This window comes from Ambystoma mexicanum, chromosome 3q (assembly GCF_040938575.1).
Source record: "Ambystoma mexicanum isolate Mex_15411 chromosome 3q, UKY_AmexF1_1, whole genome shotgun sequence".
Taxonomy (NCBI): Eukaryota; Metazoa; Chordata; class Amphibia; order Caudata; family Ambystomatidae; genus Ambystoma; species Ambystoma mexicanum.
In genome coordinates, this window is record NC_090926.1 from 239,898,349 (window position 1) to 239,923,150 (window position 24,802).

Below are 24,802 nucleotides of genomic sequence, written 5' to 3' on the forward strand. Positions count from 1 at the left end.
TGATAGAAGAGATATTCTTGATTCCTGTATATTGAGAGTATTATGTGAGTGACACAGGTATCAGAAGTATTCTATAGACCTGTGTTTCTATGTAACCAGGGTTGAAAAGATACTGTGAAGGAAAACTGTACATGTTGTGTGGTTAAAGAGTCTGTGATCTGTGTTATCCTAATCCAATTAGTGTTTTCAATTTGTGTGAAAAGGGTATTGTTAGGAAAGAACAGCATTTGGGCCACAGAATGAGTTGGTGCGACTTATGATTTTGTACACATATTAATATTCCTATTCATTAATGAATACATATTCTTTCTAAACACTGACCTGATTATTGGCACAATGGTGAGGATCTACGTGGTATGATATGGTTCATAGATAGAGCTAGATAAAGACATATACATAGGTATATTGGTATGGTGTTTTTGATTAGGTGGGACCAACTCCCTGCATTAACGGTTGTTCCATATATATCTCCTAAAAGGAGCTGCATGTCCCAGTTAGAGACAGCTAGTGCCAGCATGGTGTTGGAAACTGTGTTTGAGTCAGGCCAGGTGCTGGCCTTTTGTAGTCTTTCAGAGTGGATTGGGTGCGCCTGTGTGACTTGTTTTCCATCACCTGTATGCATTTACCACAACCCTTAAAGGTGGAGGTAACTGCACTGTGTTTTCGGCTGAATTACTGTCCATGTTCAGTGGTATTTCGGCAGTATTTCGGCTTGTGATGCAGCAGAAGTACCATTTTAAATCTTGGCAGCAATTTCGCAGGTGCTAATTCTGCTGGTTGAATTAGGGTCAAATCCCTATTCCGTGATGTGATAAAATCTGCTATGCCCACTTTGTATACCGCCGAGCTCCCAATGAGCCCGATTATGTCCAGATACCCCAGGCCCCCCTCATTTCTTATCCATCTGATTTTCGAATTATCCTCAAGCACTTAGCTACTAATCTAGGCTCAGGGGCTATTCAAATTCATAGGTAACATATCAGAAGACGGCACAGCTCGTAATAAGTGCCTGTAAGGGTGCTAGCCTTTAGCCAAAGCCACACCTCTTAAACGCAGAGACTGCAGGTCACACACACGAAGACGTTGTGTGAGCATGCATGTTTCACATTTAAGAGCCAGAGTGTGGCCACAAAGCCCCTACAGCTGCTATGTAAGACTCAACACTCCTGGCCCTTGTCAGCCTGCTATTTATTGTTTTACTAATTCAGCAGGAAACTAAGATGCAACCCCATTTGACCATACTTACAAATGTTTTGGTATATACAAACGAAATAAATTAAGCAAGAGATTTCTTTACGAAAAGGTTGTACAAGAGAAAGAAAAAAAAAACACTCTGTGCTCCTATTTACAGTGGACACTGGCTGAGAATCCACGACATGTTTCAACAGGGCAACAACTAATAAATCAGCGACGCAAGACACTCGTGGAATTCTTTTCAGTGTTCAGCAATTTTTTTTAACGTAACTGAACCCCGTAGAAAGAAAAAAAAAGCAGGAGGAATTCACTCTTTTTTGCAGACAAGCTAAAACGTTATAGGTGACCGGTTGCTGCAGGGCATACCAAGCCCATGGGTGAAAACTGAGCTCTCCTGCAAGAGGCCAAACCCAGTCCGTGGGGAAGATAATAAAAAGGGGCGGCCGGGGCTCCCCGGGCAGACGGGTTCACTCGCTCTCCTTCACTCGTTGCTCCGTTTCTGCACCTTCCTTTTTCTTTTATTTCTTTGCTTGGGTTCGTTTGCACTACAGCGGCACAATGAGTCTGTATGGGCAGTCAGCGAGGAACTTCAGTTCCTCCTCAACTGGAGGACTGAAGCAGTCCTACAGCTCCGGTAGTCACAGTGTTAGGTTTGCTGGTGGTAGCGGTGGCGGTGGAGCCGGTAGTAGCGGTGGCTTTGGCAGCAGGAGTGTCCTCCTGGGAGGCAGCCAAAGAGTTTCCTATGGAGGAGTAAAGTCAGGATTTGGGGGTGCTGCTTTTGGGGGTAGGTCCGGAGGAGGTGGAGGTGGGGCTGGCATGGGTGGTGGCCTTGGGTTTGGTGGTGGATCTGGAGGTGGAGCTGGTTTTGGTGGATTTGGTGGGGGCTCAGGTATGGGGGGTTTTGGTGGTGGTGCCGGGTTTGGTCAGGTCCAGGCGACTAGGATAGAGAACGTAAAATTCGACCCAAGCCTCTTGAGACCTCTGGACATTACAATTGACCCTGCCATCTCTGAGCAAAAGGTGCAGGAGCGCGAGCAAATCAAGACGCTCAACAACAAATTTGCAGCTTTCATTGACAAGGTAAGAGTTCAGGGGATTTGAGCTTTCTCTGATAAACCAATGACGTCTTTTAACATTGTGCTAAAATAAGTGTTTCATCTATAAAATGTGTGGTTTTGAAATTTGAAAGATTGTGACACATTCCCAATCCAATCCCTATGTTTTTATAACATTTGAAGACTGTCCTTTTTTGCTGTCAGTGACTTGAATCCACGTGGCCATCGCTGGTACTTGCTTACCAGCGAGGGATGCTTTAGTTGAGGGAATATGGCCATCACTGCGTGTGCGATTGTTTACCCGTGTTTCTTGGGTCTCAGGTCCGATTCTTGGAGCAACAGAACAAGGTGCTGGAGACCAAATGGCATCTCCTGCAGGAGCAGGGGGGCGTGACGACTGGGTCCCGAAAAAGCAGCATTGAGCCCCTCTTTGAAGTATATATCAACAACCTGAGGCAGCAACTGCAGGGCCTGAACAACGAGAAGGGTCGTCTGGATGGAGAGCTGAGGAGTATGCAAGGAATGGTGGAAGATTTCAAGAACAGGTAAGTTATGTGGGTCTGAAAGAGTAGTTCTCATATTAAGTGCTTGTCTCTCAGTGTCAGGATGCTCTTCCAAGTTAGAATATCGTGGCTGGTAAGAATGTGTACTATTAATGTGGTTAATAATAGCACCACCCTTGATTGTAGTTCTCAGATGCCAAAGGTATATAGCATGAAGTGCAGTTTAAAGCATTATTATTGTGAACATGAAAAAATAGATCTACCGCATGTATATACATTATTGATGAAATACAAAGCTTGCAGTTATGATGCTTAACTGTGTGCCCCCCCACCCCCCTCCGTCCCAAAGTGAATGTTATAGGATGCTAAGCTACCACGACGTGTGGCACGATATGAACGGAAGTGTTATAAATTCGGTTTTGCACGTGTTTCCGAATGGGCATATTTACTGCATGCTTCCAGGACAGCAACACGAAGTGGGTGGGCGTTTAGCTGAGAAGTGAACTTCATTCAAACTGTCCAAAATAGTGATTTAGATGAAAACAAATCCATGATGTGCAAGATAGTTTTTCTTGTAATGTTATGCTTCTTTACACACAATATTTCGGGAATAAGTCCCGTCCGTGTCTCTAGTATCCCCAAGGGCAAGCAGACTATCATGGCCTGATATACCTATATTCAGTAAGACCAGCAGAGAAGGAGGGGTGCGGGTGGGGCAGCAAGAGCCAAGGCCTGCCTTTACTGTTCCACCTATTAGGACTAGGAATCATGAGGATGGTGGCTGGCCAGAGTGTGCAGCGAGAGAAAGAGGGACACGAGCTCTCTGCATAAAAGCACTTTGCAGGACAAGAGTTTGTGGGCATGAAGTGATCGGAGTTAGATGAGACTGTAAAGAGTTGTTCAAGGCATTAACAGTAGGGGAAAGGAAGCATAGCTATGCTGAGGAGACATTGGCATGACATGATATTAGGAGCGAGTATTGCTTTCCTGGAGAGAACAATAGGACACACTGGACGGCGATGAGGGCATTAGTGGCCCGGTCAGTTGCTACAGAAGCGGTCTATTGGGTGGTGAGAAGGACTTCTTTCAGATTTCGTTTTTTGTAATGTATTTTGTCTGTGGGGGGACGGTGAGACGTATGTTCTTGCTCCAGACATCTAGAAGGGGGGAGATGTGAAATGCATGCTGTCTTCTGCAGCCAATTTGTAGTTGAGTGTGTAGGAAAGGTGGGCATGTGGTTGCCTGCGACTGTCGGGATGGAGAGGGTTGTACCTTCTCTAACCTCTGAGAGGGATGGGCTGGGTTGAGTACACGGTGTTGGTATATCCAGTGAGAGATTGGTAGAAGGATGCACTCTGAGTAGTGGAGAGCTGTGACTGTGTCTGCTGGAAACTGGTAGGACATATTGGGTTACTTGAAAGGATGCAAGGAATTTTGTGAATTCAATAATTTAAGGTTTTGTGCAGGGATATTGTGACGACTGTGGAGAGGAATTTTTTTAAGGTTAGGTAGAGAGATATAGGGCCTTCTATGAGTATAGGGTGGTGTGTTTGTGTGTGCGCAATATAGAAAGTTGCAATGTCTTCTGGGAGGTCCTTGTGTATTGGGCCCCTTTTAATAAGGGAGGGTCTACTGGGGTGGAGACTTGTGGTACCTTTTTTAAGGTATCAATGAGTGAGGAATGTAGTGGATGGGGTTAAGCAAGTAAAAATAATTTGCACACCCAACATATTTCTTAACATATAATACAATCCGCACTTTACTACAGTTTCATATCTCCTCTGAATATATTGCACTTCTTTAACACACCATACTATAAAAGCACTTTAACATCACCCTGCCCTCTTAAACTTCTAACCATCATTTGAAAAGCCACCATCCCAGAATCCTCATAATACTGTCTCACTCCCTTAATTATTCTAATTTAATAAAGCAGCCTCATTATAATTGTCATTCATATTCCGATTCTTTAAGACATGGCTGCATAACTCTGTTCTGTAAGCGGGTAGGGATATAGTACAGTCTGTGAGGTTAAGATGTATTGGGTGATGTGGAGAGAATTGGTTCTTTCAGTGTGGACTGTGTTTGGTGTAGAGTGGTGGTATCTTTTGTGAACTAATGGTAGAAGGATTTCTTAGACGTGTTGTGGCCCCTGCAAGAGATTGGCAGAAGGATGAGTTGGGTGAAGTGTAATTTGTTGCCCCTTCTTGAAAATTTAACAAAACAGCAAATTGGTTCTAGTGGAGGGATGCAACTTCTTGTTTCCCTGAGAGCTCTGAGTGGAATGGTGTACTAGGTAGTATGAAGGGACGTGCTTCCTTGTGTGGGGAATGAGAGTGTCATGTGGAGTGGAGGTGATAAAAGCTTCGATGGGTGCCATGGTACAATGTCCTATCTTCAATGAGGGAAGGGTGACTTAGGTTGAGTGGAAGGACATGGTGTTTTCTACAATGAATGATGTGTTGGGGTGGGACATGATGTCTTCTCTGATGAAAGGGTCTAGTGGGTACTGAGGCATGCCGTGTCTGTATTGTGAAGAGGGTCCTGTGTATTGACTGAAGGGGTGTTGTGTTTCTGTGAATGAACAGTGTGTTGGGTTGATGGGATACGTTGCCTGCTATGATGAAAGGTTCTGATGGGTAGTCTGGAGTGATGTTGTCTTTATTGGGGATTGGGTGCAATGAGGTCAGTGGAGTGGGACAATGTCTTCCGTGAATATACAGTTTGTTGGGGTGAGACATGGTGTGTTCTGTGATGCCAGGAGGTGATGGGCAGAATAATAAGTTGTGGTGTGGTAATTGAGGAAAGAATGTGGTGGGTGGGGTGGAAGGATAAGGTGCTTTCTTTGAGCCTAGGGTGTGTTGTATGGAATGCAAAGACATGGCATCTCTGGTGAGGGGAGAGTTGCATGGGGCCATGGTCCATTTTGTGAGCAATCTGTAGAAATATGTTTCATTTAGTATAAGTGTGTGATGCACTCTGCACGTGTGTGGTAGGAACGTTTGTTCTGTGAAGTCTAATGTGTGATGACTTCTATGAGAAATCAGTATAGGGGCGCACTGGAATGATAGTTTCTATGAGAGATTGCCAAAAGGGCGTATTGGTGGGGGGATTGCCTTTTGCAAGAGATTGGTCACACAACATATTATGTAGCAGGGAGGGTGTGATGTCATCTGTGAGTGATTGTACAATTACGTATTCTGGTGTGGGAGAGATGGACGGGGTATACCTTGTGTGGGAGATTTTAAGAGAGTGTGTTGGATGGAGTTGTGGTTCATGGCACCTTATGGAGAGACTGATAGATTGGTGTTCTAGGTGACATGGAAGAGTATGCTTTTGTTTGCGAGAGGCAGAATAGTTGGTTGGTTGATGTGTTGGGGTGTGGTGTCTTCTGATGAAATATGCGATGGTTGTGGCAGTGGGGTGGAGTGTCATTCATAAAAAACTGTAAAAAGACATAAGCTTCCCATTTGGAGAGACCAGACACCACAAAGTATGGAACGGGGGTGAGAACAGGACAGAACTTGTGAGAGGTGGAGGGGAGAGAGCATTTAAGGGCAAATTGACAGAAGGGCATATTTGGTGGGAGAGACTGACAAGAAGAATATTTAGGGAGTATAGTGCCTTCAGTGAGACACTGATAGAAGTGATTATTTTGGGGGATGGGGCTTGTCTCTGTGAGTGCTTATCTCAGGGCTTATGTATCGGTGTGGTGTCTTCTCTGAGCGACAGAGGAAATGCATATTGCCTTGAGAAGAAGGGTTCACTATTTAGGCTGGATTCATGTATCTGTAGTTGCTCCTGTGAGTTAATGGTAGAAGAGCAAAAGACTAGAAACAAGATATTTATTGGAATGTTACAATTGATAACATCTCCTCTAAGTTAATAACTGCAGGAGAGTGCTACATTTCAAAACTGTATTGGGTGTGATACTGGGGAGTGGTTTTCTCTGTGGAATATTGTTATAAGAGATTATGCAGAGCTTAATGAATGGGGCCTTTAGGGGCAAACAGATAGAACATGCCAACATTTAAAAGGATTCAGACTTTCATGGGGATTTCAAAAGCAGCATAACGGTTTACTTTGATGAGGTTTGCATTCGTGAAGAAATAAAAGACGTATTAGTGCTATGAAGTCATGCCAAACCTTTGTTACAAAATTGTTATTAGCATATCAGGTAACCCAGCGTAATTGTATGATTGGTAAAGACTGATAGAGTAAGATAAAACATCACATGGAAGGGGTGTGAGTGTTGCAACCATTGAAAGATTAAGGCAGTGAATATCAAATATGCAGGTATCTCAGAATTGAGTAGAAGTGAGGACATTTGCTTGGGATAACATGCTTGTTGTCTGTCTTTTCCTGCTCCTTTATCTTGCCCCGCCCTCCTCCATTCCCCTCCTAACTTTTATTTCCCAGGATGTCTCTCACCAGGCATCCAAAGCAAAGGCAGATGAAGAGAGACATAATTCCAGTTTAGTCCTATAAGAGGCTAGACTCCCTACACATGTATCTCACCCCATTCACTCCACAGCCCATTTCACCCCTCACCAAAAATGCACTTTTCTCACGCTGCAAATGGTAAAAAGGACAACATGGCAACTTCCGACACATCTCCTTCGAACCAACCCACAAATCAACACCTACAAAACCTCAGAAGCTGATGGTCATCAATGCCCTCTCAACAACATTGAAAACCTTTTCATCATGCACAACTTGGATGCATTCTTCATCACTGAAACCTGGATGACACCCACCTCTTTTCACATCCTGGATGTCCACACCCTCAACAGTTACAGCATGCAACTCAGAGAACACACTCAGATTATGGGTGAAGGACGCACCATTGTCCACAAGACAGATTGGTCCTGCATCAGAATGCAAGTAGCAACCAGCATCTCTTTCAAAGCATTCTCCTGCCACTTCTGCCTATCTCTGGGTAGTAATGTCACCTTCAACTTCTGTCATACACCACCTATGCCTAACACATACTCTATTGATGACTGCACTGACTTGGTTATCACCATGCGCTTCACACACACACCAACAATATCCTTCTCGGGACTCAATCTCTCAAGCATCATTGTCAACAACACCATGAAGGAGCACTACTTAACTTACTCACCACACTAAACCTCAACCATCACACTATGGGCCTCATCACGACTTGGGCAGTAACAGTAACGCTATTAGCGCGGGCGGTATTAGCCCTACCGCCGAACTCCCCGGCGGTAATGTAAGTCCCCATTCCCCACTGAGCCCATTCGCGAATGCCCAATTCCCCATTGGGCTCAATGGGGAATCTTTGCGCTAATACCACTAGCGGATTTCCCGCCGGCGGTAATAGCGCGAATTTTCGGCAGATTTCCCCCCAGCGAAGCCCTGATTCGGCGGACCCTTAAATCTGGCGGTAATAGCGCTACTGCCGGATTTAAGGGTTACCGCCAAAGTCGTGATGAGGCCATATATGTCCAACCTACAGCAAAAGCAATTTCCTGTATTTTATAATCACAGCCTTGCGTAGCCTCGAATACCTCACTCCTTCATCTGGGCTGGTCAGATTGCCTTACCGCTCTCTTCACAATCAACCACATCATCCCTGACTAACCACACCCAATACAAAAAAAGCATAAACGTGTTCACCCAGCACAATCAGTGGCAAGGCCAGCCAATATCACTGAAACATTGATTTTCTATGTCTGGGATGACATATTAAAAAAGGTAGACTATGGTAATTTTTGGTTAATGATTTTTTAAAAACTGTTGGAGTATGACAGTCGACCGCAATCTCCTAGTAGAAAATAATCTGTCATAGAGGCCTAGAACCATCCTGCAAACGGTGGCAAGAAGAAAGCAACAACACAGTAGTTCATTTTACCACCTTTCCGGACAAGCTAATCTAAGGAGTGTTGCAGGGATCTTGCTCATAACTTTCTCAGAGAGGACAAAGACGGAATACCAGTCACGTACAGACAACACCAATGTGCATGTCACCTTTGAGAGGCCCCAGACAATTTGACCAATTGGTTGCCTATTATGCATACCTTAATGTCCTAAGGTTAGGAGCCAGCATTTTCTTCCCACTCAAGCCGTTCTCTAGCTTCTGTGGCTCATCTAAACTATGACCAAGCAATCAAGGAAAATAACTCGAGGGGACTCTAACAGGCAGGGATATAGTGTAACACAATATCACTTTGAAGAACTATGGCAAGCAGTATCTTTACACTAGTGTGTGTACCGATATGTCTGCTGCACAGAATGATTTCTAATTGAATTAAGGGGCAACTGTCCAGAGGAGAAGACATTCTTGACCTATGTAAAAATGAGTCCAAATGGAGCACTATTCTTTGTAAAGTTGAACTTGGCCACAATACAGATCGCGAATTTCGTGTGTTAATCTGCTTTCTTCCTTTGCAGATGAACATAAACATTCAAATACTTTCCACTTTCTTCAGTTTAAACAAGTACTTTCATTCAAAAGGCTTTATTTTTTCCACATTTTGCTCTACTGGCTGACTAAAAATCTGCCAATGGCCCTCATTAGGACCCTGGCGCTAAGGGGTTTGCGCCAGCGTTAGCTGCGCCGACCCCTTACCGCCAACTACGAGTTCCCATAGCGGCATGGTAATTTTTCCGCCCGCTTTTTGCGGGCGTAAAAATCCATGGCGCTATGGGACCTCGGTGTTAATTACGCCACCGTAGTGTACGGTGGCGTAATTAACACCTTCCCCACTCCCATTGAGCCCTATGGGGCCGAAATGGGAATGGGGAAGGGTAAATGGGTCAATGGGGACTTACCGCCCCGCCGACCTCGGAATGGGGCGGTAAGTCCGCCATCCGCCATGGCGTAAAGGGACTTTGCGCCATGGCGGAAAAGTCCGCCGATGGCGGAAAAAATCCGCCAGGGTCGTAATGAGGGCCAATGTGTATACACCATGATAGTCCTTCATCACTATGTGCACTAGGCTGCACAGGAACATGTACAAAGCAAGCCACAGTACTATAGAGTTAAAATGTATTTAATGATGTCTGCTCTTCAACCCACAGATATGAAGAAGAAATTAATAGGCGCACGGCTGCAGAAAATGACTTTGTTGTTCTTAAGAAGGTGAGGTACTGATGAGGAAATGCACTATTTCTACATGTTCACACTAATGTCACATGATGTGTTTTATTAACTAGCCCTTGGAGGTCGTTAGTGACCTCTTTTCCGGCAATCAGAATGCTCGGATTGCAGTAAATAACTACTGGTTTTGATTGCACTGCAAACATTCCGATTTTAGATAGCCTTTCCCTGTTTTCAAGAAGCAGAAATGCTATTTCCCATCCAGAGATCTTTCAGCAAGGCACCACCACCCGTTTGGTGGGAGTTTTCTTTCATTGCACCGCCAACGTGACAGGCAACCTACAATTTAACACATCAAAGTGAAAGCTACAACACGAACAAAATGCCTTTAGATAACAAGAAAATATTTACTTTAACATTACGCCTGATGTATGCTCATGTTAAAACCATTCCAGTGCAACCAAGGTTACAATTAAAATGCGTCACCTTATAAAGACAGTTTTGCTTTTTACCTACAATAACATTTAATTTACTAACACAGTTTGTCGATTTCATTTTCTCTCTATACACCTAACTTTTTTTTCTCCACCATTAAAATTCCCAAAACTAAATTTCTATTAGCAATGCGTGCTAATAGCTTTATAGACCTCAGGAGGGGTCATTATTGCATGGAATCATGACCCTTCCCATCCTTATAGCCCGAGTGGAACTCAGCGCGTCATTATGCCACGATAATGCCCCCTCCCTTGATCTAGAGGCTATGATAGTGAACTTATCACACGCAACATTGGCTTGGTGATACATTGAAAATTATTTACTCTCTCTGTCCAATTTTTAGGACGTGGACGCAGCCTACATGAATAAGGTGGAGCTCGAGGCCAAGGTTGATGCTTTAACAGACGAGATCAACTTCCTAAGAAGTCTATATGAAGCGGTAATTATTCTTCTGTGCTCAGAAATTGCCATTGTCCTCCCAGAGGCTATAAAAGGTTTTGGCATTTTGCATTTAATCATTTTGCATGTATATCCTCTTTTCCCTGAGCTCACTCGCCACAAAACATTGCTGCATATCCTTATCCCTCTCTGCTGATGACGTTGCCTAGCCCATCTCTAATATCACATCCAAGCTTCTATCTCTTCCCACTGCCATGCTTCACTCCTTCCCTCTGCACCCCGCCATCTTTTCTTTATCTCATATCTCTCCCACTTCCCCGCTGAGCTGACACCCATTATCTGCTCATTCAACTCTCAACAACCTCTCTGTCCTTCACCCCACCCCGTGCAGCCTTCCACTTCTGTGTCTTCTCTATACTGGCTCTTCACTGCTCTAATGTTCTACCCCTGGTATCAAAGCAATTCAATCAGTGAAACAATTTGAGACCAGACTCAAGTTCTTTCTGTTTGACTTTCAGGAACTCAATCAGCTTCAAGGTCAGATTGCCGACACCTCTGTTATTCTATCCATGGATAACAACCGATTCCTGGATATGAACAGCATCATCGCTGAAGTCAAAGCTCAGTATGAGGACATTGCCAGAAGGAGTAAAGATGAAGCAGAACAGACCTTTAAAAAGAAGGTATGCATTGCACATTTGAATGTGAACTTCATTCTGGTACCCTCTCATGTTCATTTTAACCGCGTTTTGAGAATGGCCTTAATTAACGTCACCTGAAGCTCTTAGACAGCACTGTAGTTAGAGGATTCTCAGAAGAATGCTGACTGTACTGTGATTACCGAAGTGAGGGCTATTCTGATAAGTGCTGTTTTGGGCACTTAGCTAAAGATGACATAGGGGCTATGTGATGACTAAAACTGGCCAAGAAGGGCGTGGGCACTTTAGGATGCGTTCACATTCTAAATTATTTGGAGCATATGCAAGTTTCTGAACCAAATGGTCAAAAATCGGAATATGATTTTTTAAAAAATCATAATAATTTCACTTACAGCCGGATAGTTAAACGCTTATTTGTGAATGGTCTAATTCCAGCAATGCTAAACGCATGTAATGCTTCTCTATTGATAGTCATGAGTGGCAATACACTCATTTGTAAACATCCTTCAGTATGAACTGCATCGATACTCTTGGTCTCAGAGGGAGCAAGGTGATTTAAAATTGTTTATTAGAAAAAAAATCTGGTCATGAGATTCATTAAGTGGATGAAAGGAAACGTTAATGCCTCCACAATCATATCAGAACGAGAATCGTGATGATGTTATGTACTACAACTTCAATGATCCCTCACCATTGACCATGCTGGCTAGCTAGGGCTGATGGGAGTTGTAGTAGAGAACATCTGAGCAGTTAAAGGTTGCAGACACTTTGATAAGGGAATTATTCACATACAGCATGCTACAATGGTAAGTTAAACATTGTAGCTATAGATGTGACATTCTGTTAAAAGTCTGAGGTGTATGCCCTAGAATAACGTGGTGGTTGAATATGAAACAAATACACTGCTAGAACTCTGCCTACATCTAAGCTCAGTGGTGGTAACACAAAACAATAGGGAGCAGCCACAAAATGTGTAGATATGGCCCTGATTAGCAGTTGGGCCAATGGGTGAGATCTCAAACATATCACAGATCTGTAGCGGTGTCTGTGACAATACCACTGGTGCTAATTGTACTGTGTCCTGATCCACCGGTACATACCAGCTCTGTAGCACTCCTCCATCCCGCTCTGGCGAGGCGGCCACAATACCTCTCCATTGCTGCCTGCGGTTCGATGCACGAAGAGAATACGAGGGCGCCATAACACGTGCACTATCCAGCCCTGGGCACAGCAATAAGGAGACCTGCTAGCAAGAGACTACCCACAAGGTGCATGCACCAAGACCCGGGGGACAAGAGAAAATTGCTGAGTGGAACAACTAAACGCTGACCTGATCCTTAAGGCAACTTGCCAGAGAGTCTCCGAATCGCTGCAGCGTGCCGGCTCTTCAGCACTGCAGCGCGCCTCTACTCCACACCGGTGAAGCAGCTACAACTGCTCTCTGCTGCTGCCCACAGGATGATGCGCAGTAAAGGTACGTAGGCGCCATAACACGTGCACTCTCTGGCCTTGAGCACAGCAATAAAGAGGCCCGGGCATTGGTGTACTCACAGCTCAGCCCTGTCCTTCCTGGCTAAGGGCTATCCTCAAAGTGCACGCTGACCCCCATTGCTGAAAGCGTGAAAACCTCCCGAATTGACCACTTTCTCCCTGAGATATGATCCATGGAGGCACTAAGGAAGGCAAAAAGGACCCCATGGACGCCTACACCAATATTACACCTCCAGTTGAAAGCCCTTGAAGCTCAAAAGAGCCACCCCTGCGTGCAACAGCTGCCACAACCACTGACATGGACCCCTATATGGTCGCAATGCAGGAAGGTTTCGCAGCAGTAAATACCAAGCTGAATGACATTGGCACCACCATATCATCCCTAAAAGCAGAGATACAGAGAGAAAGCACTCAGATCACAGTTGAAAACTGGGTGGGGACACTCTAGGATACAGTCACCACACAGGGTAAAGACGTTGAAGACATCAAAAGAGACCTTACAGCAGTCCGTGTAAACTGTAACGATTCAGAGTCACGGTCGCGCCATAACAACATTAGGGTGGTGGGCATGGCAGAGAGATCCCTAAATGTCTCCATGGAAACCTTCATGGAGGATGTCTTATTCTCCCTGTTCCCAGATGCACAGTTCTCTGCCCATTTTTTAGTGGAGAGGGCAGACAGATCCCTAGCCCCACCACCCAAACCTGGAGCTCCCCCATGCACAATTATAGCCTACCTACTCAATAACCGGGATCGCAACCTGTTTCTCCGGTTATCACGTGAAAAAGGTACTCCACAATTCGACTAGGCCAGAATCCACATATATCCTGACTTCTTGAATGGCGTTCAGGCTGCTAGGAGAAAATTTGAGTAAGTCAAGCGTGCCCTACGGGAGAGAAAAATTCCATATGCTGTGATGTTCCCGGCTAAACTCAGGATACAGCATGCTGACAGAGCCCACTTTCTTGAATCACCGGAAGACGCAGCAACCTACACTGAGCAGAACATTACGATGCCACCCTATAACGATGAGTGCTGAGCCTTCCTACATCCTACATATTAGCCATGGTCACCCTCCATACCCTTGAGCCAAGTTCTAAAGTCATGCCTCAGGAAGGTCCTTTGTGTTGGATCTCACTACGTAGTGCAGATCACGTTACCCAATTGTTCCAATGTTCTTCGATGGGTTTGCACATTGCCTCCCACTGCATAAGAAAGGGGTAGTTAGGGTAGGGTATACACTGTCTAGTTTTGGGGATGGTGAGGGTGAGGACTTGAGGCAGGAAGAATCCACAGGTGTTATTACTCTTATTCCTCATTCAGTAGGGTTCCGAATGTCTAAATCAAATATTGACCCACTGGGCAGATATGTAATTTTCTGGGGGAAAATGTGTGGTCATCCCACAGTCCTCATCAATAGCTATGGCCCGAACGTGGATGACCCTGACTTCTTCCTCAGGATAGTAGAACTAATATCCACATTGGACAACACTAGGGTGATATGGGGCGGGGACGTTAACAATATACTCAACCCACTAGTGGACAAAACCTCAAGGACTCCCCGAGTTCAGACCAAGGCAGCCCATGCTATGCTTCAGTGCATTAAATACTTACCCCTCATAGCGCCTGGCGTGAGATACACCCCGGGGATGAGGAATATACCTTCCACTCCTCAGTTCATGACTACGGCTCACACATCCACTTTTGGTTATACACTCCTGACTTTGTCCCATTCACCATAAACTGCTCCATCTTTCCCCACACTATCTCAGATCATTCCCCTGTGTTACTCGAGATCCGTCCGGAATGGCCAGACCACGGTCCCTGTCTATGGAGAATGCCCCCCACCCTCCTTCATGATACTACACTATTAATGCCCCTGTGGATGGAGCTGCAGGAATTCTTCAAACAAAATGAGGGATCGGTGGGCTCCATATCAGTGGTATGGGAATCGTTAAAGGTTTGGATACGTGGCCATACACGCTCCCTGACTCATGGATCACTTTGCACTAAACGCCAAGGCCTGTGTCAGACCGAGACCCGGTTGTGGATGCTTGAGAACACATACGCCCTAGCACCTAAAGAGACGACACTAGCCCTAATTCATTCAGAACTGAATAAGTTCCACAGACCAGCAGACCGTGAGATCCTATACACCACCATTCCCACCAGGTCCAAGAGGTACGGGGAAGGTGAGAAAGCCAATAAATTGCTTGCTAGATTGGGTAAATCTGAAAACTACATACAACCGATAACCAGCGTGTGCGGGCGGGGGGCGAAATTAATGTATGGGAAAACGCAATTAAATGTTTACTGATTTTTACTCATCATTATATGCAAATGCTGATACAGTTTCACAAAGCGACCTAGCTCACTATATTGATTCGGTCCCACTCCCCAGGCTACCTGCCATATCCAGCACCGCACTGGAATCCCCATTGACCATTGAAGACAGAGGGCAAGAGGTTAAAGACCTTGCTGAGGGAAAAAGCCCTGGTATCAGATGTCCTACCCGTAGATCTATACAAGAGTTACTTACCAGAACTTGCCCCTAAATTCCTGGCATTATGGGAGGAGGCTATCTTGGTTGGGACACTCCCCCCATTGCTGCGTGATGCAGTTATCTTAGTTCTGCAACCTAAAAAGTCCCCACAGGAGGGCTTGTCCTATCGTCCGCTCTCCCTAATGAATTCAGATGCAAACCTGTTTGCTAAGGCCATCGCGAACCGATTGATGCCCCACAAGAACTACCTGGTACATCCTAATCAATCAGGCTTTAATCCCACCAGATCCACATCCCTAAATTTACATAGCTTATTTGCCACCATTCCCCAATTGGACCACAAGACCAAAGTGATTGCAGCCTCCCTTGATGCTGAGAAAGTGTTTGCCTCGGTATCCTGGAACTATATGTTCACTGTATTGGATCGCTTTGGGTTTGTGCCTCAATTCCCAAGCTACATCCGACTACTATACAATAACCCAGCCGCCATGGTCAGAACAAATCACACCCTCTTCCCCAAGTTCCCCTTATGTAGAGGAACACGGCAGGGATGCCCTCTTTCCCCCCTTATATTGGCTCTCACTATTGAAATTATGGCAGCACTAATACCATTTAAACACTCACATCGGAGTGTTAGGATAAATGGACCTTACCAACTGATCCGATTATATGCTGATGATACACTATTATAAATCAGGGATCCTGAGATCAATTTGGCTCCCAATATGAAAGATATAACCGAATTCTCCAAGTATTCTGGCTACAGGATCAACACTTCTAAATCAGAAATAATACCACTTATGCCCGATTCGGCTTGAATAGGCTCCATAATGGTATTCCGTCGGTCCCTGATCTTGGACCGTTACTTAGGGGTGATAGTAGCTACCGACCGCTAAACACTTTATTCCTCCAACTACGAACCAATTATGATTCAACTGCAATCTAAGCTCAAACTTTGGAATAACCTCCCTATATCAACCTATGGCCGCATATCACTACTGAAAATGATAGTCTTACCCAAATTGTTCTAACTATTTAGTAATATACCTATATGGCCGGGGAGAACCTTCTTTAATAAATTACAATCCATTGTCTCAACATTTGTCTGGAACAACGGGGCAATCAGAATGAGCTGGCTGAAAATGACAGTGGGTGAAAATGACAGAACCATTCAATACTGCTGGCCTCTCGGCACCAGTCTCTGAACTTTATTATGATGCAGCCTAAGCCCAATATGCAGGATACTGGTTTTAATACAGAAAACCATACACACCTCTAGGTCGAAGAATACACTGCCTCCCTCACTGACCTCCGATCAGTTATATTCGCAAATCTCTACACTGACACAACATCTACTGACCCAGTGGGATGTCCTGTGAAGGTCGTGGTCCAGAATATTTAAAAGACTCAACATTACTACCCCTTATTGTAAGAGGTCCCCCCTATGGCACCACGATATCACCCACATTTGACTCAGCACTACGGACCACTTGGGATACCCTGGGTCAGCTAACACTAGGGGCCATGTACCCGGACGAAGCATTTGTACCTTTAGCCAACTTCCTTTCCAAAATGGGGCACAGCCCCTCGAAAGTGCTACAATATCATAGGGTGAGAGCAGCATTTCAACATTTCTTGCCATCATTCCCAGCTGAGCACACCCATTCAAACAAGCCATCATGCTACCAAACGGTATTCAATGCAGCATATCGGCATTAAATAAAACAATACAAGCTCACCTACCCTCAGGTAACCACTTGAAAGGCAAATGGGAAAGCAACCTAGGATTGACGACAGATGATACACAATGGACCAGATACTGTCAGCTCACTAAGGTTGTGTCCCTCAACGCAAACCTTAGACTGACCCAGTTTAAAATCCTAAATCACCTACACCTCACTCCCCAAAAAATAGTGAGATTTTCCGCGGCCCAGTCACCTAGATGTTCCAAATGCCACACAGACATAGCAGATTCATTTCATATGTACTGGGCATGCCCACAGATACTTGAATTTTAGGAAGCAGTAACAGCATCCTCAAGTGATATATTAGACGACATCCCCATCCCTCCTACACCACTGAAATACCTGCTTTGGGATATCGGGATGGTAGCCACAAAGACACGCATTTAACGTGGCATGTGTAGTGGCTAAAAGAAACATCCTTAGATATTGGCAATCCAGCTTAGCCCCCACCCTACAAACAGTATACCGTTGTTTCATCGACAGCCATTTTTATGGTTGCATTTTTTACGAATACACTTTTACGAAAAAAAGTCATTGACATTTTGGGGGTTGGGGAAGGGCAAATCCAGGGTTGAGGGTGTCGCCAGTAGTTAAAAATAGGTGGGGGACAGAGGTTTGGGGGGGACCCCCCAAAAATAATGAAAAAAACATTTCGATTACTTTTTGCCCCAGATTTTATTCGTAAAAGCAACAGTCGTAAAAATGTCTTGCGATTAAATGACATAGAACCCTACAAACATGGCTCAAAGACCTGACGTATGTCAACGAATGTGGAGAGGGCTTTACCACTCTTGTCTCTCCCACGAACAGACCCAAAGACATATGGGCCCAGCTCTGCACCTACCTGGCTGAACAACACAAAAGCACCAGGTACCCCTGGAAGAATATTAAATATGATACGTGTGTGTTTGTTCATGTGAAGACAAAAAAGCTCGGAAGGGAAAAAGTGAATTGTATCATGTGACTTGTAAACCACAGCTGTGATACATGTTTGTGACCGTCAATTAAATAAAGTTTTAAAACAAAAAAAACCTTAATGGCAGAAAGTATATCACAGTCATTATCAAGACGGAAAGGTAGTGCTTGGCCATAAGCCAGGCAGTTTACAAACAAGGAGGGCAGGTCAAAACAGTTGATTTCCACTTTTGACTAACAGAATTGTCAATCTATATAAAATGTTCTTATTTGAATATCAAAGGCCTATTCACATATCCTTCTACATCTATTGAACACGCCAGCCAGAGCGGGCAAACAATTACTTTGAAAATACTGCAAAGAGGGAAAGACTCGTATTAAGCCGTCTTCAATTGATGTTATGTTATGTTATGTAATGTTGCTTGGCATTTGCAAAGTACATATGGATGTATTAAGTTAACTGTTAAAGGTATTTATATCGCGCACCGTCACCAACGGAATTGGTCCCCAGGCGCTCTGCCGGATCTGTAAACAAGAAGAAACAGAGAGAGTTCGTGTGCTGTTGATTTATAAAGCACACCTTTGGCAGGGAAGAACCAGGGCACTATACATATGGGATGGGGCTACAAGTGCAGGGGTGGCGGAGATAGCTGGAATGTAGCATTAATATGGCCCTTTAGTGTTGTGGGATGTCTCAGTTTAAAGCGCTGTACAGTTCTACATTTCTGGCAAACCGTAGTCTGTTCGTTGTATAGCAAATAGCACGATACTCGATTCCAAAGTTGCAGAGACAGCATTCAGATAACGTAGTGTATTCAGATCTATGTGGTTTCCACATCACGGTAAATAACTGACTGGTTGCAGAGTGGTGTGTGTGGTGGACCAGGTCAGTTGCTAATGGTGGCTGCATGACTTGAAACTTTATTGTATGCCCATATGTGATGCTACATCAGACGCCGAAATGACAGTGAGGCCTTCATAGAAGAATTAGTGAGAGGACCCCTTGCAGCTGACTGCAGCTGTGGAATTGTCAGACATTACAAAACTCAGTCTACGGAAAAGCATCAGGGAAACCCATTGAGCTGCTACCACTTCCCTAACATCAGCACTTAAATGGCATTGCTTGGTCCTTAAGGTACATCGGTAAACAATGCCCTAGTGCACAATAGTGCTGTGGATTGTAATGAGATAGGTTGGTATGACTGATTCAGTAGCTTTGGTTGGATGCATGCCTAGGTTACTAATGTCACACCCACATGTTGGCTACATGCAGAGTGGAGTAGCAGTGTGCATGTGGTTTCAGTGGATGATTGGTAAAGTTGGCCTGGTTCAATTGATTGTGATTGTATTGGACAGCCTGAATTATGTGTGCATGGGTACCCAGATAGCCTTATATTACCAAACTACTTACCAGGTATGTTGTGGCTTTATCCAGAAGAGGGGGACATAGCAGTGGATTGGAGGGGTGGAAGGACCCAGGAGTTGGGATGGAAGGCCCAAGGCGTTGGATCTCCAGCTATTTGTTTCAGGCAGTCATGATTTGTTTGATGCTGCAGTTATGCTATGTTATGTTAAACTGTCTTGTAAATCGCACCTACACCCAAATGCAACATGGCGCTGAAAGGAGTCCAGTAAGAGTAGATGAAAGCTTAAGAAAGGAAACAGCTAATTAAATAGAAAAGTTTTAAGAAGCCGCCGAAAAGCCAGGTGGTCTGCTGTCTTTCGTAGAGAAAGAGGGAGCTTATTCCATAGGTGTGTGGCTGTGACGGAGAAAGCTTGGCCGCCCATTCTGGTAGATAGGACTCTTGGAAGTACAATCAAAAAGTTTGAGCATGAAGGGAGCAGCCTTACAGGTCCATGGTTGCAGAATATCTGCAGCAAACAATGAGCACCCTGGTCATAGAAGGCACGATGGACAAGGCATAGTGATTTAAACTCAATACGGTGAGCCACAGGAAGCCAGTGAAGGCTCCGCAATGATGAGGAGATGTGGATATGAGAAGATAGTCTAAGAATGGCCCTGGCTGCTGTATTTTGCAGCACCTGTACTCAATCCAAAAGGTAGGCCGACTGCGAAAGGAGCCACAGCTCAAATGCTCTCCAATTTAGAGACTCATGCTGGATCTGGCATAGAATGGCATGTTAGGTAATTAAGCATGCTAGAAGCCATTCTGATTGGATTTCCTACAATGATGTGGAGCACATGTATGCTCCTCTTCTTGCACCTGCTCTGTGCATCTGAGCCCACACCTAATCTGTATGCAGGCTTAGGGGCTTGAATCCCTATATATCATCATGCTTGCATTTTACACCAGTAAAACGTAGGTGGAATCCATAGGGAGTCACCGAAAAACACAAAAGAATCAAAATTCCACATGGGGACGCGTAAATACAAGTGTTAGCAGCCAAGGACCTGTCTGTTGAATTCAGGGTTCATTTAATAAGAGCAACTTATTGCTTAGGCCAGAGATACAAACATGCAGTCAGGCCTACAACTAAGAATTCAGACAGCTGCAAGGAGTATCCTTTTCAAGAAATGAAAAAAACAGTGCTCGGTTTTAAAATACACACAGATTGTGGAACACTAAACAAATACAAGGCAGTCTGAATATAAATCACAAGTGTGAATTGAAGAATTTAAACCGTTGTAATGAACTAGATGTATTTTACTGGACAAGCAGCCAGTAGGTCATGCCAATTTATATGCGTCTATTGAATAGACAATTAACGCAAGTAACTAAGTCACAAAAATAGCATGAGTATCCCCTGCTCTCAAAAGCAGCATTGCATTATTGCAGAAAAGGAGATATCTTCCATGCCGTTTAGCTAAAGAGAAGTCAGTCGTGTTTTATTAAAATTGAGTCCTCCAGGACTGCCCTTAAATTAGACTTTTATGAAAATCTAGTAATCTGTCCAATAGAGCTTACATGCAGTACTTTTCTCGGAATCACCTGTGAAAAGAATGGGTAATACCATAAAGGCCCAGTGTAGGTGGAATGCCCAGACAGCACATAGCCATGATAATATGACTCGCTGAGCCATGAAGTTCAAGAACTTTCTCTATTGTCAGCCACAGATCTCTGTGGAAGAGATTTTTCCTAACTTCTCTTATTTCTGGATTTTAGTTCGATGACCTGCAGATGAGCGCAAGTGGGCACGGAGACACCGTCAAGAACACCAAGAACGAGATCTCCGAACTGAACCGCATGATCCAGAGACTGAAGTCTGAGATCGAAAACGTGAAAAAGCAGGTAAACCAGGCGGCCTCTTCATGTAGCGTGGGAAACAGTTCCATCGGGGCTGATGGCATGCATGATTATGAAACATGTATGCCTTGAGTTTTATTCCTGCATTCCTGCAACCTGTTATGCCCACTTCTCTGCAATCATACATCTTGCAGTTGTTTTGAGAAAGGCAACTCTAGAATCAGCTTTACCCCAGCATAAAATGACAAAAATGGCATATATTACAGTTGTACTGGTTACAAGATATGAAAACTATTAGAACCGACAATGGCAAACATTTAAGTAACATGGACATTTTCAACTTCATTGCCAGTGCGCCAATCTTCAGACCGCCATCGCAGAGGCCGAGGAGAGGGGTGAACTTGCACTGAATGATGCTAGAATGAAACTGAGTGAACTGGAGGCTGCCCTGCAGAAGGCCAAAGAGGACATGGCACGCCAGTTGCGCGAATACCAGGAACTGATGAATGTCAAGCTAGCCCTGGACATTGAGATCGCCACCTACAGGACCCTGCTGGAAGGAGAGGAGGGCAGGTAAGTGTCATACGCAGGGACCAGATAGCAATGGAAACATAGTAAGCACATACTAGACCACTCATATGCTGTTGATTAAGATTTGTATTATTAATTATATGACTATTTTAGATTTTAGGATGTCCTTAAGATGCTTTTGTGGTAGACAACATTTCTTTGCAAAACTTCGACAGTAATCGAGCTAAAGTACTCCTGCAGATACTTAAGAATGGGTGTACCAACTCTGATACTGTCATCAAAATAAGAACATGTTGAATTCAAACAGCAATGACTATCACACATTGGCAATTACTAACAGTTTCAGGAAGTCTTTTGTCATGCAATGTACAGAAACTTGGACAGTCTATGTAAAACCAATATTCTTTAAAAATACAAGAGGAGTGAAGGGTGGGCAGTGGAATCATGTAGAACACATGCACGAGTAATGAAGCAGGACCTTCCACAGCTGTATTTCTCCCATACATACTGTCACAGAGTAGGGTGACCAGATGACCCAGTGTTGAGGGACGGTCCTAGTTTTCACACTATGTTCCACTGCTCCAACAAGCTTCTTTTAAACAGCCAAATGGCCCGATTTTCGAAAAAAAAGTCAAGCTGAATCCTTATAAAAGTGATTATCTGATAAAGGTTTAGTGAAGTCCGATTTCCAGCTGCAGGGAAAGACAACGAAACATAAGGAGCTATTATTACAGTCGAAAAAACAGAAGGCTCACAAACGGACATAATTAAATAAAGCAAATAAGAGATGAAAGACCGTGTGGTTAAGTAACTGAATAAAGTAGAGTATCTTAAAATGGTATGGTAGAGAAAGAAAGGAGCAGATGTAAAAAGAAAATGAAGGATGGGTTCAAGGAGAGGAAGGACACAATGTGATTAATGTATGCCCGCCCCGCTGCTACCATCAGGGTGTTTCATTATTAGTGCATTCCTCTACTCTGCAGAAGGAGACCCTTAATCAACCTGAAAAGGGTTAAAGTAGTCAAAATGCACCCACAATAGCTTCAATAACCCTAAAATGACAGGAAGGATGTTGAAGATGCCCAAAAAACTACTGATATGGAGAAAGCCTAAAACATGACTGATTGGAATGACTACCACAGCATTTTGTCTCACTGAATTATATTTAGATTTGCATACAATAAACAACTGTTAACATGTGACTGTTTGATTTCACATTTTATTAAACATGATGTGTTTCCTTACAGAATGGATGGAGCAATTTCCAATAAAGTCACCATGAGTAAGTAATCACAAGATTAAACATTTGTCAGAGGTAATATGTGTTGCAGTGGAAGATGGCATCATTCACATAACAAGCATAATCTGACGCCCAAAGGGGCCCTGCTGTACACTGGAGAGCACAGAACTGCTATTTCCCACTTGGCCAAGGCCGGGAGGGAATTTCCATGAAATGAATTGCCAGGAATAAAAGTGCATGCAACCAGCAGCTACTTGGAAAAATATTGTATACAGTAGCTGGGCAAATTGAGTTTTTTTCTTGCCATAACATCAATATCCAAATTGCTTCAAACTGCGTCTTATAAAATCTCAAACTGTGGTACAGCATTTCTACAAAGTCTATCGTTCCACAATACTATAAAAGTGTGACACTTCTTCTGCTGAACACTGGCACAGGCTGCTATGAAGGACAAACAGCTAACTAACAATGTCATACAACTCATTTTAGAAATACTACTTCATTGTAGCCTTTTTCATTGAACTAAAAAGGGTTCAAAAAGGTTTCAGCTCGCATATGTATGAGTTTTTGTTTTCTTTTCCTGCAGCTATGCTCAGCGGTGGTGGTGGTGGAGGTGGAGCTGGAGCTGGAGCTGGATACGGCGCCGGTGGCTCCTACAGCATGGGAGGAGGAAGTAGTTTTGCAGGTGGACAAGGACACAGCTTTGGAGCAGGAAGTAGTTTTGGAGGCGGACAAATCTCTGGCGGAGGAAGCAGTTTCAGCTCTTATGGCTCAAGTGATGGAAGGAAAGCACAAATTATCCAAACAACGTCATCTCAGAGCAGAAGCTACCGTCTCTAGAACACATGATTTCTGAATGCAAAGGTTCCCTTGATTGCTGGAGCCAATGTGCCCAACTAAATCCTCCAAATGAGAGTAGCCAGGACACCAAGAGATCGCAATCATCTGGGACAGACACTAAGCATGCAGGAGCTAGTGTATTATCACCAGTCAGCCCTTGCTACTCTATGACCATTTTCTGATCTCTGTGCTTATCTCTTTCATCCAACTCTATCTCTATCAAAGCACTATAGGTTGTGCTTACGGGTATCTCACGCTGCCCTCTTGAATTACTTGCATCTGATGGCATAAGAATGAAAGACCTCAGCTTGAACTTGCACCTGCAAAATTGCGAATGCGAATCACCCATGATTCTGTTCATCCATCATAAGAAGGAATCCCCTGTACAGTTAATGGTGACCAATCCTGCACTTCCCATTTCACTTCTGTCCCCTAATGTTTAAAAGGACATTACACTCCCCATAAGTGGCCATGCGTCAAATTTAAAGGCATACTTCAATTCTGCCATTTTCTTTTTTGGAAGTTTTAATAAAACTTTAAAAAACTAGTGACTCTGCCTCTTGCTTGGTTGGAATAAGTTGCAATAGAGTGGTGTGCGGTAACCGTTTTCCAAAAAACGTGCCCTGGGCATTATTTATATATTTATTCTAAGGAATATTTTCCAGTATGTGTTTAAAATGTACATCAATGTGCGAATTTGTCATTATAACCAATAACCAAATAATCAGAGCAGATGTTCTTAAAGCTCTTCCTTATGAACTAATCTGGGTGATCCGATGGGATTGCTTTACATGCTGCTACCTTGGATTTGCACCTCTTCTGCAACCTCCACATTGTAAGGGACCCTAGGCCAGTGGTAGGCAACGTTTGGCTCTCCAGTTGCCATCAGCCACAGGCAGCATAGCCAATGGTGAGATATCATGGGAGTCACAGTGCAAAACATCTGGAGCGCCATGGGTT

The 24,802-nt window shown here is 44.1% G+C and overlaps 1 protein-coding gene across 1 annotated transcript; it reads left to right on the forward strand.

Moving 5' to 3' along the window:
• Positions 1-1,558: 1,558 nt before the first annotated feature.
• On the forward strand, positions 1,559-24,389 carry LOC138582384 (keratin, type II cytoskeletal 5-like). Its single transcript, XM_069653648.1, has 9 exons — positions 1,559-2,274; positions 2,571-2,794; positions 9,800-9,860; positions 10,657-10,752; positions 11,231-11,395; positions 21,151-21,276; positions 21,584-21,804; positions 23,010-23,044; positions 23,589-24,389. Exons 1-9 carry the CDS (start codon positions 1,753-1,755, stop codon positions 23,840-23,842), a joined length of 1,704 nt encoding a protein of 567 aa, XP_069509749.1. The 5' UTR covers positions 1,559-1,752; the 3' UTR covers positions 23,843-24,389.
• The last annotated feature ends 413 nt before the right edge of the window (positions 24,390-24,802 follow it).

Bases quoted from the DNA above. Each gene is read 5' to 3' on its own strand.
- LOC138582384 (XM_069653648.1), top strand. From the start codon at position 1,753: ATGAGTCTGTATGGGCAGTCAGCGAGGAACTTCAGTTCCTCCTCAACT. The intron at 10,753-11,230 runs GTAATTATTCTT...TTTGACTTTCAG, and splicing joins TAAGAAGTCTATATGAAGCG to GAACTCAATCAGCTTCAAGG. The intron at 11,396-21,150 runs GTATGCATTGCA...TCTGGATTTTAG, and splicing joins AACAGACCTTTAAAAAGAAG to TTCGATGACCTGCAGATGAG.